The sequence below is a fragment of the Lactuca virosa genome, chromosome 1 (assembly GCF_052849685.1).
Source record: "Lactuca virosa cultivar CGN04683 chromosome 1, Lactuca_virosa_CGN04683_v6, whole genome shotgun sequence".
NCBI classification, from domain to species: Eukaryota; Viridiplantae; Streptophyta; class Magnoliopsida; order Asterales; family Asteraceae; genus Lactuca; species Lactuca virosa.
Window position 1 is genome coordinate 52,120,404 of NC_136426.1, and position 16,288 is coordinate 52,136,691.

General features: G+C 37.0%; 2 protein-coding genes across 4 annotated transcripts; one reads left to right on the top strand and one right to left on the bottom strand.

Moving 5' to 3' along the window:
- Nucleotides 1-252: 252 nt before the first annotated feature.
- On the top strand, nt 253-3,144 carry LOC145129246 (SWI/SNF complex component SNF12 homolog). Of its 2 annotated transcripts, none has more exons than XM_079064027.1 (4): nt 253-438; nt 640-2,299; nt 2,539-2,629; nt 2,718-3,144. In XM_079064027.1, the coding sequence occupies exons 2-3, from the start codon at nt 720-722 to the stop codon at nt 2,600-2,602; spliced, it is 1,644 nt and encodes a 547-aa protein (XP_078920153.1). In that variant the 5' UTR covers nt 253-438; nt 640-719; the 3' UTR covers nt 2,603-2,629; nt 2,718-3,144. The 2 variants fall into 2 exon arrangements, with proteins under 2 accessions (XP_078920153.1, XP_078920097.1); XM_079063971.1 differs by having other exon boundaries at nt 648-2,299.
- Nucleotides 3,145-4,659: 1,515 nt separating this feature from the next.
- LOC145129387 (DNA polymerase I A, chloroplastic/mitochondrial-like) lies at nt 4,660-10,118 on the bottom strand. Of its 2 annotated transcripts, XM_079064184.1 has the most exons (12): nt 10,051-10,118; nt 9,501-9,976; nt 8,061-8,955; nt 7,775-7,966; nt 7,007-7,683; nt 6,456-6,909; nt 6,271-6,366; nt 6,087-6,179; nt 5,816-6,010; nt 5,422-5,727; nt 5,254-5,343; nt 4,660-5,167 (listed from the first exon to the last, which is right to left on the bottom strand). In XM_079064184.1, the coding sequence occupies exons 2-12, from the start codon at nt 9,653-9,655 to the stop codon at nt 5,006-5,008; spliced, it is 3,315 nt and encodes a 1,104-aa protein (XP_078920310.1). In that variant the 5' UTR covers nt 9,656-9,976; nt 10,051-10,118; the 3' UTR covers nt 4,660-5,005. The 2 variants fall into 2 exon arrangements, with proteins under 2 accessions (XP_078920310.1, XP_078920239.1); XM_079064113.1 differs by having other exon boundaries at nt 9,501-10,111.
- Nucleotides 10,119-16,288: the final 6,170 nt, after the last annotated feature.

A 16,288-nucleotide genomic window follows, 5' to 3' on the forward strand; every position in this document is an offset into this window, starting at 1 on the left:
AAATCATATGGTGTAATTTTTTGCAAACAGCAGGGACCAAATTTGAACATTTTAGGACTGATTTTGCAAAAAAGTTAACCGTGAAACTTGTTAAGTGGGCTAGAGTGATAATTCTGCGAGAAAGTTGTGGCCAGAACAATAATAAAAAAAATATCAGGGTTTTTTCCAATTAAGCGTTAAAAATTTAGGGCTTTTATAATATTAGTCCAAAAATCTTCTATAATTTTTTGGGTTTGAACGAGGGCACTTTGGTAACTTCGAGAGCTTATTGAAACCCACAACAAGAACGCCACGAACGGCGAACAGACGAGCGGAAAAGATATTCCGGAGAAGAGGGAAAACGATTAAGTAAAAGAAGCAGAGGTTATCGAACGCAGCTCACAACTTGGAATCCTCATCCCCAAAAAGGAAACCCCAAATCTCTATCAACATTCCGGTGTAAGTCCCAAATTCTCCCATTTTCTCTCGATCCAACAAAATCTAGGGTTTCAAATTCATATATTCCAGTGTCTTGAACTCTCACAAGTTGCAATTGCACTGATCCGTGTGTGATTTTTATTGTTTATTTTATTCTTTGTATACCCATGTACGTAATTAGCAAATTGAATGATAATGATTGGGGATTTTGACTTAAATTAGTGTTTCAGGAAGGGCTCTGTTTGATAGAATCGTGGGAAGTACAGAAGACAGTGATTACGGTTTGTTAGATTGAGATAATAATGGCGGGGGGTGGTAATAATATGAACAATTCAATGAAAAACGTTGGGGGCGTGAGTGTTCCAACTGGGTTTGGTAATTCAAGCGCATCAGCTCCTCAATCTATGGCACCACCTATGAACCATTCGCACCACCCACAACCTCAAAGTCATGATGGTGGTGAAGCCCATTTTTCCGGTCACTTTCAGCTGTCTGAGCCGCAGGCTCAGGCGCTAGCTCAAGCACAATACGTTCAAGCTCAAGCTCAGGCTCAAGCTCGAGCTGCCCATGCCCGATTTCAAGCTCAGTTACAAGCTCAAGCTCAAGCCCAATCGCTTTCCCAGAAGCCAAATCCAATGGTAGGGATTAATAGCAACAGTAACATCGGTGTCTCATCTCCATCACTCATAACACCCATGAATGCAAAAAGATCGGGTCAAAAACCATCTTCTAGACCTCCAAGTTCCTCTGGTGCTGCTAGTGGTTCACCTTTAAAAACCATGGAACTCACCCCTGCAGCCCGGAGAAGAAAAAGTGGTCCACCGGAAAAGCAGATTCCGGACAAAGTAGCCGCCCTTTTACCGGAATCCGCTCTTTACACTCAATTGTTGGAATTCGAGGGTCGTGTGGATTCCGCCCTTGCAAGAAAAAAAGTTGACATTCAAGAATCCATCAAGAACCCTCCTCGCATCCAAAAAATGCTCAGGATTTACATCTTCAACACATTCACAAACCAAACAAATTCAGGAATCCATAAAGAAAACACCGAGCCTCCATCATGGTCTCTCAAGATTCTTGGGAGATTACTAGAAAACGGAACAGAAACCTCAAATAATCCAAAGTTTTCATCTTTTTTCAAGAAAATCACTATTTACTTAGACCAAAATCTCTACCCGGATAACCATGTAATCTTGTGGGAAAGTTCTAGATCTTTGGCACTTAATGAGGGTTTTGAGGTGAAAAGAAAAGGAGATAAAGAGTTCACTGCTATAATTCGATTAGAAATGAATTACACCCCTGAAAAATTCAAACTTTCACCTGCTTTAAGCGAAGTGCTTGGACTCGAGGTGGAGACCCGCCCTCGAATTATAGCCGCCATCTGGCAATATGTGAAAATGAAAAAACTTCAAATCCCAACTGATACTTCCTTCTTTACATGTGATCCACCTCTTAGAAAACTATTTGGAGAAGATAAAGTGAAATTTGCATTGGTTTCTCAAAAGATTTCACAGCATTTATCCCCACCACAGCCTATACATTTGGAGCATAAAATCAAGCTTTCTGGGGAGAATCCGGTTGGGAATACGTGTTATGATGTTCTTGTGGATGTCCCGTTTTCATTGGATAAAGATATGTCAAATTTCTTGGAGAATTTGGAGAAACATAGGGAGATTGATGCTTGTGATGAAGCGATTTGTTCTGCAATCAAGAAAATTCATGAACATAGGCGAAGAAGGGCTTTCTTTTTAGGGTTTAGTCAATCACCAAGTGAGTTCATTAATGCATTTATTGCATCACAGAGTAAGGATTTGAAAACTGCTGCTGGTGATGCCACTCGTATTGCTGAGAAAGAGCATCGTTCTGAATTTTATAATCAACCATGGTGAGTTCTTTGTTTTCTTTTTATTATTTCTTATAGAAACTTCTTTTTTGCGTCAAGTCAAAAAGAAATACCGATATATAGCTTACCAGATTAAGTAAAAAAGAAACAACACCTTACACTGGTTTGAATATACTTATACCCTAGTTGAAATAAATGGAAATCATCTATTGTAAATTCATATACAATAATAATTGTACTTTTTTTTTTTTTGACTTATTTTGTGTATGTATGGTTGATAGGGTGGAAGATGCTGTAATTCGTTACTTGAACAGAAAACCTACTGCAGGAAGTGATGCACCCTGAAGCACATATTGCAAATTATTTCCATGGGTATGCATACCTTATTTTATTCATGTACCAAGATATATTCAGATAATTAACTAATGTTATCACATTTGTTTGATCTTTTTTCGAGCAGTGGGGTTGAGGGCAATCTTGGGTTTATGGTAATATGCTATCAATGAAAAGCAGGCGTTTTTATGAGTTCCCATCTGTTGGTTTCTTTCAACATGCCCCCCTTTGATGATATGATGCAAGAAAATGACATAAATAGCCTTCAATTACAGAACCCAGAAAATGCCCCATTGAAGAGTTTGTTGATCAATTGATGTGCTCCCTTTTAGTCAATAATTCATGTTGGTAGTTTTGATTAGGATTGATGATGTTTTGTTTATGTTTTTGATAATTTGCTATAATAGTGTGTAACTTCCCTTGTCTTTAGCAACAGATAGTTGTTTTAGTTGGGATTAGCAGTATAGCATGTTGTAGTATGAAAATTTAGTTCGATTGTATGATCCATATTGGGTTTTAAACACCAAGTTTTATTTAAGATGGAACTACTTATACTTGTTTGTGTTACATGGGACTGGACTAGACTGGCCTCATTAAAGAAGCTTCATTGTGGTTTATTTAGTAGGAGATTGTTAAAGTCGTTTGTGGGTGATGTTTTATGTCTACATTTAATAACTTTATGATTCTCGTATTATGTAATTTCTAAAACTTCCTTTAGATTTTTTAAATAATTAAAAAAAAAATTGTGATATGCGCAAGCCTCACGAAACTGGCCTTTATTCAATTAAAATTGTACCCGTGTTCCTATATATATATATATATATATATATATATATATATATAAACCTCAGGAAAGAAGAAACGTGCAATTATGATTGATATCCAAGGAAAGTGGTCAGAGGAGGATCTTTTTGTAAGGAAAATGTTTTATGGGTATGCAGTGCAATCAACATTATTCCTCCAACAAATGACAAATCTCAATGCGTGGTTCAACTAATGTTTTTCTTTTTTACATTTTGGGTCCATAAACAGAAACTACAATCCGGATCCTATAAATGTCATGCATGTCAGCTATAAAGTTACCCAAAGTAAACTTTCTGCAAAGTTCAATGGTTTTCCAGATTATTTTCAAATCTCAGTTATCAGATATAAGAAACTAAAACAAAGGTTGTCATTCCTTACAAGTGACTACTTTTTAAAACTAAGATTTTGTCAAAAGCAATGTATTTAGATGGAACAAAACAGGTGTTAAAATTAAAAGGATATAAATCATTCAGTTATGTTTTTTTGCTATCGGTTTCATGAATTAGTTTGACAGCACATAAAAGCTTTATTGGAATACAGGATTACAATAGTTAAGTAAATAAGATATGATGACAAAACAAGAAGTCAGTACCCGTTAGACACAAATAACCTGAAAGTAGGAAAGTGTTGGGACGATTTTGTTTCATTTTATGAAAAAGCACGTAGGGATAAAAAAAACTATGGAAGCCTTTCTCTGTTATCAGAGCCAGGTTTCGATCCTGGGACCTGTGGGTTATGGGCCCACCACGCTTCCGCTGCGCCACTCTGATTTGGTGATATAGACTGCATACACTATTTATATATATTATTCAATTTACTAGCATTTCCTTATATACATGATACAACGAACCTGATTCTTTATATATAGAACTCTGATTTGATGACTTAGGATACGCAATACAATTGGGACACCGACTACCATATGGGTCTCAGCTAGCATGTTTGGCCCAATTGTAGTGAGTGAATTCTTTGATTCATTTTCCCTTTGCTTTATTGGTTTGATAATGATAATGAGGTCATGGTAAACGGCTCTACACTCTACAGTTATGCTGTGAGCTCAATTGGCTACTAGTTGAAGATTTGATTTAGAGTATTGTAACCACTAACCAACACTCGCATCAATTTTAATTGGTTAATTGTTTATAAGCTTTTTTTTTTTTTTTTTGAGCGGCAAGAAAAAATGGTGGTCAAAAGTACAAGAATTCTATGAAAATATATATATATATATATATATATCAACTCTTAACAGAAAAGCATAAACAAAGTAAAAAAACCAGCAGTGGCTTCAACATCTTTTTTACACTTAGAATCATAGAATGCAAGTTACATAGAAGAAGTATTACCAGAAGCTAAAGACCTAAGAAAACTATATACAAAGCAAATACACATGAATCAATCTTTTGCAAAGTCACTCAAAAACTACTTCTACTTTACAAGGAAGCAGGACCTAAAATCAAAACTCAAGATCCAGACTGAGAGAAAATTAACACAGGCAGGCAAAACTTCCATCACCAATCAAATCATATTTTGTCATCAATCATCAACCACTTCACAGAGCAGACACTCCAACCTCTAAAACATGGGGACAGGTGGCAGGCATCACACTCTAGTCTATTTGGCAGAGTACCAGTTCTTGGCAAATTTAGCATCAACGGATAGCCCAACTTTGAGAATGTTCTTCCCATCAAAAGGCTTTGACATGCAATCCACCACTATCTTTTTTGCAATCTCTGCTGACTCTGTTGGCCCTTCCAATATCACTTCATCATGAACCTGTGTGTGTTCCAAATCTCATTTATTTAGCATCCTACTTTCTTTCTGCTTTTATTAGATTTTTCTTAAAAAAATAAAACACAAACCTGTAGAAGCAGCTTCCACCCAAGCTCTCTCAAACGAGCATTCTTAGATATTTCCAACATGGCACACATAGCAACATCAGCAGCACTTCCCTGTTGATAATATTTTATTTTAAATCAGAGCCTTGTGTGTGTTTGGACAAGTGCATTATAGGTGGTTAGAAAATGAACCTGGACAGGGGTATTAATGGCAGCACGTTCAATGTGACCTCTGTGAGATGGAGGGGCATTTTTGGTAGACGGAAAAGTGCGTGCACGTCCTAACAACGTATATACACATCCAATTCTCCGGGCTTCCTTTTTACGTGCTTCTTGCCACCTCAGCACTTCTTCTCTACCTCCATACCACCGAGCAACCGTTTCTCTTGCTTCATTAACTGAAACCTTCCAATCACGTGACAGCCCAACAGCAGTTTTCCCATATGCAATGGAAAAATTAAGCATCTTTGCTTTTCTCCTTTCAGAAGCAAACATATCCTAATCATAAACAAAAAAAAAAAAAAAAAAAAAAAAAACACTATTAATAGCACTCCCTAATAATGAGAGAATATAATTTTTGGCTTACCTTTAGAAGAGGAACAGGTGGAGTTTCTTGACCAGGTTGAGGATGCCATTCTAGAAGAACTTGTTTGCTTTCAATTGCTTCACGGATGTAAGGATACATATTCATCGCAGTTCTTGAATGAAAATCTCCACCAGCTTCAAACGCATCCAACATGCTCTTACAGTTTGCAAGATGTGCAAGAATCCGAAGCTCCAACTATAAACCATAAATACATCATTTAACTTTTATACAACCAGATGAACTTTATAAAATAAAAAATCAACTAGTTTACCTGTCCATAATCAGCAACGATAAGAGAGTTCCCAGGTGCTGCTATAAACGCCTGACGAATCTTGTACCTATCCTTCTCTAAAGCGGGCTGATTCTGAAATCAAACATAAGATACATACACGACACATGTCAACATCATATTTTTATTTATCTTATTATTAAAATAAATATAAAATGAAAATAACCTGCAGATTTGGTCTCCTAGCAGATAGACGTCCTGTCTCCGTGTTGATATTCAACGAACAATGAATACGCCCGTTTCTACCAGATATATGGCTGCCCTGTGAACATAACAACAAAACCAATACATTTTATTAATTTTCTAAATTTGACATTATAAATTATAAGTTGGAACTAATTAAAAACTAACCTGTAAAGGAAGAATGAAGTTGGAAATCAACGAGTCAATAGAGCAAACTTCACATAACGCAGCAATTGCATGACAAGCCTCCTGTCCTTCAGACCCCCCACCAAACGCCTCATAAGCCGTGCCATAAGAATTTTCAGAAACTTTAGAGAAATTTCCGGGTTTTTTATCGGACAACTCAATAAAATCATCGGTTGTGTTTTCATCCAGCTCTGCATTGTCATCATCTATAAAATCATAATCCATGGAAATTTTTCCAGCAAGGGTTTTCAAAGCATCCCCACAAACAGAAGGCCATCCGGATGCAGTGTATGTTTCTGTTTGTAGACCAGAACAAATCGCATGTAGTTTGATTTTACGGAATTTAGTCGCGGTTTTTTTGCCTTCTTCAATTATGTTGTCAACATTTGGAACTTTAAACTCTTTCTCCATTGGAAGAGATTGACTTTGATCTTTGCTGCATAACAAAATAAATTATGCTAACAATGAAAATCAAAGGCTAAAAAACTTTCAACATTGAACAAAAAGCTAAACGTTCATAATAAATTTTCTACCTGTTCTCAATGCCACCAAAAAAGAGCTGGCGTAACTGTGTATCACTCCCAACATTCATAAACTTAGCATCTGCACAAAGCTTCGATGCCCAGTTTCTAAATCTATCAGCAGCAATCTGTTGTTCCACTTTTGCCACTTTCTCAATTTCCATTAAATAATCCCTATCAACCAGCATCCCTTCGGTTTCCATCTTCACCAAAAGCTCCCCAAAAGGACGCCAATATTGTTCATAAAAATCAAACAATGTCCCCTTTGTAACCCCATTAAACTTCCACTCTCTATTCGATAGTTTACTTTTCAATCTCTCATAAAGCTTGAGAGTACTTATCGAATCCAAAGCAGAGTAACAAACCCACGGTTCCCGTTCTACTCTTTGAAGCTCTTCAACAGGAGGAATAATGACAACTTTACCCTCCTTACCATCTTTCTTCAGCTTTTTCCTCCCAAAAATGGTTTTCATTGATACTTTCCCGATTAACTCTTCGTTAGGACCTAAATTAGCTCCTGACATGATTCCCTTTGAATCACTAGTAAGTGCTTCTAGAGAATACCCACCTGACATTCTTCTAGAAGAATCCCATAATCGTGCCATATGCATTGTGTCCGCATGAAAACCACCAAGGGTAAGACCGTAATTCTCTATTACATGGTTATCAAAGCTATAGTTGTGCCAAACCTACACAACAACATAACATAACACCTAAGTTATAAATTGAAATTTTGAAACATGGAAACAAATAAATAAAAGTACAAAAAGCTATACCAACCTTTTTAATAAATGGGTCTTCAAAAAAAGGTGAGAATATATCCAACATACTTTTACCACCACCATCAAGAACATCAACCCAGATACAAGATTTTCCATTTCCAAAATCAGCTTCATGCCCTGAATAAATGCTGAAGCATATAACCTCTCCATGATCAACAGGTGTCTCCTGCTTCACATCAATTGCAGCCACCTGAAAATTACAACCACAAGTGTGTTATGAGCTTACATATGAGTGTTTCTTTTTGACTTTTAATACAGAAAGAAACAAGATTTTTTATACATGCCTCTGTGTCACATGCATGGACTAGATGACGATACTGAGTTGTAAGCTTTTCAACCACTTGTTTGGCTATGGAGATGTTATCAACTACAAGAACCTTGTCATAAATGCTCGTAAGCTTCTTCTGTAAGTGAGAATACTCCTTAAAATCTAATGGAACAATATATGTTTCATTCAAATCCTCCAACTTAGGTTTCTCCAATTTCAATTCCTTTTTCTGGACACCATTAACAGGCGTATCTTCTGAAAACTTTTGCTTCAACTCTGGACGTTTTTGCCCTTGAGGTGGTGACAAGGTTTGCTCCAACTTAGGTTTCTCCAGTTTCAAGTCCTTTTTTGGAACAACATTAACATGCGTATCTTCTAAAAACTTTTGCTTCAACTCTGGAAGCTTTTGCCCTTGAGGTGGTGACAAGGTTTGAGACTTTCTTAAAGTTTTTTGTATATCGTCATGTTTACAGGGCTCAGTTATGACAGATCCTGCATACTGAGCACTGGGTACATTAGGAACAGCAAGGGTGACTTTATTAGAAAAATATGTGTTTTCTTTAGTGGCTTTTAATACTTCTCTTGCTTGACTCCATGTTTGTGGTTTCTCATCTTTCTTTCTGAATAGGTTTTGTAGATGAGTGTCCAAGACAGGTGTGATGCAAGTGTTTTCCTGGATTCCATCTTTACTGCCACGTGGCACCATTCGAGCATATGAATTACCACTTTTTGATTCTACAAGAAGCCTGAAATCAGCATATGATTGATTATTTCTTGTGTAGGCATATCTTCGGCTTTCATCAAAGGACATGGTGCTAACATTTGACCATGAGTTGAATCCAAAGGGAGTAAGAGCCATGGAAGTACTGCAAAAACGATCTTTTGTGGTATGGAGATTTTGAACCTGCCACCTGCAAAATTAGAATGAGATCATGAAATGTTATAGTAATTTCATCTTCATGAAGAACAAATACTGAAATATGTAACTTGTTTTGAATTTTCTAAAGTAATCGAAGGAATATGTATGGATATAGATGCAAAATAAAAAACAGGTATACTGATGATGTTTAGGTTAAACTCAACTAAAACCACACTTAGAAGAATCCAACAATTACCATCCTGAAGAGGTACAAGAGTCCAACCTACTGCATTATTAACCAACATATTATATGGCTATGATTATTATTCTTCAAGCGTAATTACTTCTAAACTGTCAAACTACAAACATATTCCTGGCTTTAATCATCTAATCTTACTATCTTATTCTGATTTGTCAACTCAGAAGTCAAATCATTGCCTAACATCCAAAAACCCCGTTATAACTACATTAAAAAAAAAAAAAAAAAAAAAAGCCAACAAGAAAAATTGAACCTATGAGATAAAGCCATAACAGACATAACATTAAAAACCAAATGAACGCTGCAAAGCTTGGAAGAAGATGATAAGGAACGCGAACCTGTAAAGGGACTTGTTAGAATCAGAACTCCGCATAGACCGACAAGAAGAAGATGTCACTATGGAAGTAGTGGAACGAGGGCATGGATGACAAAACCATAAATAAGACGGGGGTTTCTTGAAAGTGTTGGTTGGTGTAGCGAACGCCATTGCCATTCTTGTTTCTGAAAAACTAAACCCAGTGAGCCGCAGCTTCTTGCTAAGTATAATAGCAGCCGTCTTGATTCAGGGGGCGTTCTGTTTTTTCGCCAAATTTATCCAGGTAGTAATTATAAAATCCGAAACCTACCCAACCAAATACCAAAGTAGAAAACCGACGCCGTTGCCTCCCCGTTTTATCCTCGTCGCCGTCGCTTTATCGCCGACCTCTTACGTGCACAGACACAGTTATAGACGTATCTTCGCCGTCCCCAGTCGTCTCCTTCTCCCTAGCCATCACCGTCGCCGATTTCAACCGTCAACTTCATTCGAGTTTATCTGTAACGAACTCTTTGCTAGTTTAGAGAGAGAGAGAGAGAGAGAGAGAGAGAGAGAGAGAGAGAGAGAGAGACCTTCGGCTAAGGTTTTTCTGTCCCAGAGAGTTTTCTTTGTAGATAGAGATGAACTGGCTAGGGTTTTGTGGGACGAGGGTTTTGTTTTTATTTCATTTACGTTTTCTTTTTCATTTTCGCCTTTAAAATATTTCTCATCTCATGTACAAATTAACCATTAGCCTAATGAAAAAAAAATGACAAAACTACTCAAATATTTTAAAAAGATAAAATTGTAAATTTGGTGCAAAATGTTATGTAGTTGCATCATTAGTCTAAAATAACTTTTTTCTATTCTTTTTTGTTCATTTCATAATTAAATGTATTTGAAATGACATTTTTGTTATTTATATTTGTTTTTTCATTTTCTTTTTATTTACTTTACTAAAACAAAATATAAACCCCACATACCCACATCCCTCTCTCTCTCTCTTTCTATATATATATATATATATATATATATATATATATATATATATATATATATATATATATGGGAAGACATCACTATGAATTTTGTGACCAAACTACCCAGGACAAAGAGTGGTCACGACATGATTTGGGTAATCGTGGATCGATTCACAAAGAGTGCACACTTCATAGCGGCCAACGAGAGATGGTCTATGGATAAGCTTGCAAATGTTTGTGTGAAAGGGATAGTGAAGCTTCACGGTGTTCCCTTGACAATTGTGTCAGACCGTGACACAGTTGTCAGAGTGAAAGGACAATTCAAACACTAGAGGATATGTTGAGAACTTGTACTCTGGAATTTCCCGGTAATTGGGATAAGCATCTACCTTTGGTAGAATTTTCCTACAATAATAGTTATCATTTGAGCATTAAGATGGCACCTTATCATGTGTTGTACGGTCATAAATGTCGTACACCATCTTGTTGGCTTGAAGCTGGAGATAAGCAATTTGTGGGTCCCGAGATTGTCTATCAAACTGCAAAGAAATTGAAAGTAATAAGGGAAGGGATGTTAGCAGCTTAGAGTCGATAAAAAAAAGTTATGTTGACAAGAAGCGACAACCAATGACTTTCGAAATTGGAGATTTGGAGTTGCTTGGAGTCTCTCCTTGGAAGGGAATTATTAGGTTTGGAAAGTGAGGAAACCCGAGTCCATGATTCATTGGACCATTTAAAGTTATTCAAAGAATTGGGAACCAAACTTACAAGCTAGAATTACCAAAAGAACTGAAAGGTATTCATAACACTTTTCATGTGTGTTATTTGAGGAAGTTCTTGGGAGAAGTTCCCGATATAATTCCTCTTACGGAGTTAAGGATCGATGAGAATATGAGGTTGATTAAAGAACCCGAAGCGATTGTTGACCGTAAGACGAAGAAGTTACGACATAAAATGGTCGAACTAGTGCTTGTGCGATGGAAACATACGTCTGGGTCAAACCTTACCTGGGAAACCAAAAGTGACATGATGAGTCGCTACCCACATCTGTTTGTTGATGCATGATTCCAGGACGGAATCAACCTACGGGGGAGATAACTGTAACGTCTGTGTTTCTCGCTAGGCATTAATAAAATGATGTAACTGTTGTAACATCCCAAAAATCAAGGTAAAATTTTAATTTTTCAAAACCAACCAAAAACCATAAATGTTTACAAAACATAGTTTTCGAAGTGTCAAAAATCACAAATCAGAGTATCCCAAGATCAAATCTCATAAAATCTGGAGGATGTGCACGATCAAGCCTTCGCCTTGCCCTGGTCATCTAATGTACTTGAAACCATAAAATCAAATTGTAAGCACGAAGCTTAGTGAATTCCCCCAAAGTACCACACACAACCAAACAAATATACATATTGCATATTGGGTCCACAACCTCCCGGTTGGATTACCTTGGCTCACAATCTCCCAGTTGGATTTGTTGGATATAGTGTCTAAGTCCATAACTATATTTGGTATGTACTTGACCCGACCCGGCATGGTCCATTTGGGTTGCACTTCACCCGAACAATTTATGGATAATCGTTTGAGAATAGTATAAGTTATGATTTATTAATATATTATAAGTCCTAATATATTAATATAAAATCATATTATTTAATTAGTATTGATCTATAATTAATTTAGAATTAATTTAGAGATCAAAAGTATGACTAATTAAATATGGGCTCTTGTACTTATATAGTGTGGGCTAATGCTTATTTGGAACGGGCTAGGCTTGCATGGAAAGTCCATGGATACTCCATGGAGCTTTAACCCATGGATCTCATGGAAATGAAAAGACATGGGTATTAGGGTTTACATGGATGTAACCCTAATCCACCACACTATATAAAGGAGGCTTTGGTTCTTGAAATTGCACTAGTTGATGTGTGTAAACTAAGAGGGCCGATTTCAAGAAGTTTGTGACTATTCTCTCAAGTTTTCAAGTTCGTGGTGATTTGTGACTTCCATTTAAGGCATCCACATTATTGGTGCTAGGCTCTCAAACTCCAAGCAATCAACTACTACTACAAGGTAAGTAATTCTACTAGTTTTATTTGATTCAAGTACCCCATGCCATGCTAGTTAGGATAAGAACCTTGGAAAAATAATTATTTGCATGTATCTTAGTCAAACATAGATCCAAGGTTTCTAGGGTTGCATGTACACCATAGGAGTGTTAAAATGCTCAAAAACCCATCAGTGGTATCAGAGCCTGGTTTGTTTATTTGATACTTGATGCAAAAAAAAAAAAAAAAAAAAAAAAAAAAAAAAAAAACTTGAAAATCGAAGTTTTGTTCAAAAGCTCGTATCAAAATTTCAAGTTTTGTATATGTACTTACGATTCTTGAAATTTTTGATATGAACATTCATAAACATATGAGTTTAGAAGATCATAGAAATTATGTGCTAATAATTGATTAGATTAATTCTTGATCTTTATGTGTTTTAATGGAGTCCATAACTAGTTCTTAAGTTATGGATAACCAAAAGTCACATTTATAAATAACCATTAAAAGAACACATAGGTTACAAAAAATGAAGAGTCTTCATTTTTAATAACCATTAACTCATAAGTTATTAGAAATGAAAAGTTTTGAAAGTTTACAAAACTTGCCCTCAAGTTTTGGAACATGTAAAGTCATATTAAAAACTTTAGTTCCAACCCCTAGAATTTTAAAAGTTAAAATTCAACCCTTATACTTTATAATATTATAAGTTTAATAATATTTATATATGTATAAGATCAAGTCGTCTTACTGCTAGTACGCCTCATTCACGAAGCCGGTCTATAAGGGGGGTATAAGGTTGTTGCCTATAAAATGGCAACTTAATGGGTGTCTACTCTCACCCACCGCTTCCTTGATCGGTGGAGGGTCGTTAGCCGAACGGGTAGGACAAGGACTTATAAATTATCATTAAAAGTATAATGATAATACTAAAGTAACTAAACTTTATTGAATTCTCAATCTTAGTTATTTTAGGAAAATGTGAATAAGGTGCTAATCCATGAAATTACACTTTACACTTTGTTTAAGTCGTTAGTGGAGCGTGTGTGGTTAACCGGCACACTAACTTGAACTTAACAAGGTAGGTAAAGGGTGACTTAATGTTTATCATAGTATCGATGGAGCGTGTGTGGTTAACTGGCACATCGATTGAGGGGTAATACATTAAGGGTACCAAGTAATTTGCATGGTTACTTCACACCTTGTTTTGTGATCCTCGGCATCCCAGTCACAAAACTTGAAGGGCACACTCGAGATTGAAACATGCCATTGAAGAAAGTTCAATGAATCTCAAAGAATCTAGGAGTTTCTAAACCAATTAAAACCTAATTAAATATTTCGTTTTTCATGGTGGAAATTGGTGAATCGTCATTCACCTACCTTCAAATATCTTATAGCTTAGATTACGACATCCCTCTTCTAAGTTATAAAATATTGTGTTGGGTCCTAGCCTTAATATTACATTTGGGTGTTTTGTTAAGGACTATCTCTATATCTAATCTAATATATTCCCTCTTATTTTCAGATGTCTTCCAATAACAATGCTTCTGGCTCAAACCCTACTAGCTCCTTCTCTCTCATGAATCTTTGTGGGAGAGTCATCTTTGATGGGTCCAACTTTACAGATTGGATCAGAAACATCAGGATGGTCACTCGGTATGAGAACAAAGAATATGTTCTCGACAAGGAGCTGAAGGTACCCGAGCCAAATGCTACTCCTGAAGAGCTTGCTGAATATGAGGTACATGAAAGAGATGTTACAAAAGTGGCATGCATCATGATGGTCACCATGACAGCCGAGCTCCAAAAGTCCTATGAGGACTATTATCCTTTTGAGATGCACCAGGACTTGATGGACCGCTACCATCAAAGTGCTCGTCAAGAGCGATATGAAATAATCTCCTCCATGATAACAACCCGAATGAAGGATGGTGAACCCATCACGGGCCACATGCAGAAAATGCAAAGGTATGTGGGCCGTTTACTGAAGCTGAATGTGAACTTCCCTGAGGAGTTAGCAATAGACATCATTTTGCACTCCTTGCCATCGTGTTATGATCAATTCTGCATGACATATCACATGAACAAGGAAGAAGTCACCCTCAACAAACTTCAAGGACTCTTGAAGACCACCGAAAGTGATCTAAAGGGTAAGTCGGTTGTTACTACTCCTACTCCTACTCCAACTGCGGCCAATGTCTTGGCAATCGGGCATGGCAAAGGGAAGAAGAGAAAGAACCCTTCTAAGGGTACCAAGGGTAAGACCCTTGAAGGCTCCTCTTCAAGCAAAACCAAGAAAGGTTTTGTCACTCCTTCTGCTAACCCTAATGAGGCTGAATGCTTCTATTGCCATGAAAAGTCGCACTGGAAGCGAAACTGCCCAAAGTACCAGCAAGATTTGAAGGATGGGAAAGTAAAACCCAACCATGCAGGTATATACACTATATTGTCTAATAACTCACCTTATTTCAAGTCTTGGGTCCTTCATACAGGTTGTGGTATTCACATATGTTGTGATTTACAGGGACTAAAAAGAAGTGAGAATGTAGAGCAGGGAAAGATAAACTTGATCATGGGAAACAGGAAAGCTTCACCTGTCACCAAGATAGGAGTTTATTCCTTAGTGCTAAATAGTGGGTTTACATTAGATTTGAATAAATGTTATTATTCGCCAGAAATGGCAAGAAATGTTATTTCCTTTCATGCATTGTATAAACAAGGTTTTACCTTTTATTTTGATAATAATAATGGTAGTATTGATGCTTTCTTTAATAATGTTCTTTATTTTAAAGCATTACCTTGTGATGGCGTGTATGAAACTGTATATGTTGTAGATAATATAGGAAATAATGTATTGTGTATTAACTCTTTCACTAGCTTAGATAAAGCATCCTTATGGCATTGTCGTCTTGGACATGTAAGCAAGAAACGCATAAGCCAACTCCAAAAGGATGGAGTCTTGGAGTCATTTGACCTAAAGTCAGATGATAGTTGTGAATCTTGTTTGCTTGGTAAACTGACAAAGTCACCTTTTACTGGCACTTGTGCTAGGGGTGAAGGTTTGTTGGACCTCATACACACGGATGTGTGTGGACCCTTCAGAACCGCCACAAGAGATGCTAATCGGTTCTATGTGACTTTTACTGATGATTTTAGTAGATATGGATATGTCTACCTAATCAAGCATAAGTCAGAAACCTTTGAGAAATTCAAAGAGTTTAAGCAAGAAGTGGAGAATCAGTTGGGCAGGAACATTAAGATGCTTCGATCCGATCATGGTGGTGAGTATCTTAGTACCGAGTTCCTTGACCATCTTAAGGAATGTGGGATTGTCTCACAATTGAAACCTCCTAGGACACTACAGTTGAATGGTGTAGCTGAGAGGCGAAATCGGACCTTGTTGTACATGGTTCATTCCATGATGACTCGAGCTTCGCTACCAATCTCATTTTGGGGGTATGCCTTAGAGACTGCTGCCCATATCCTTAATCTAGTCCCTACAAAGAAGGTTGCCAAAACACCTCACGAGGTGTGGACTGGAAAAGTTCCCAATCTAGACGACATCAAGATTTGGGGTTGCGAGGCTTTCGTGAGACGCGAGACTCACGATAAGCTCGAACCCCGAAGCGAAAGGTGTATTTTCATCGGCTACCCACAGAAACCCTTTGGTTACATCTTCTACAGACCCAGTGATAATGTGGTCTTTGTAGCAAGAAGAGGATTCTTTCGAGAGAGAGAGAGAGAGAGAATTCATGAGCCAAGGAGACAGTGGGAGGCAAATTGACCTTGAGGAAATTCAA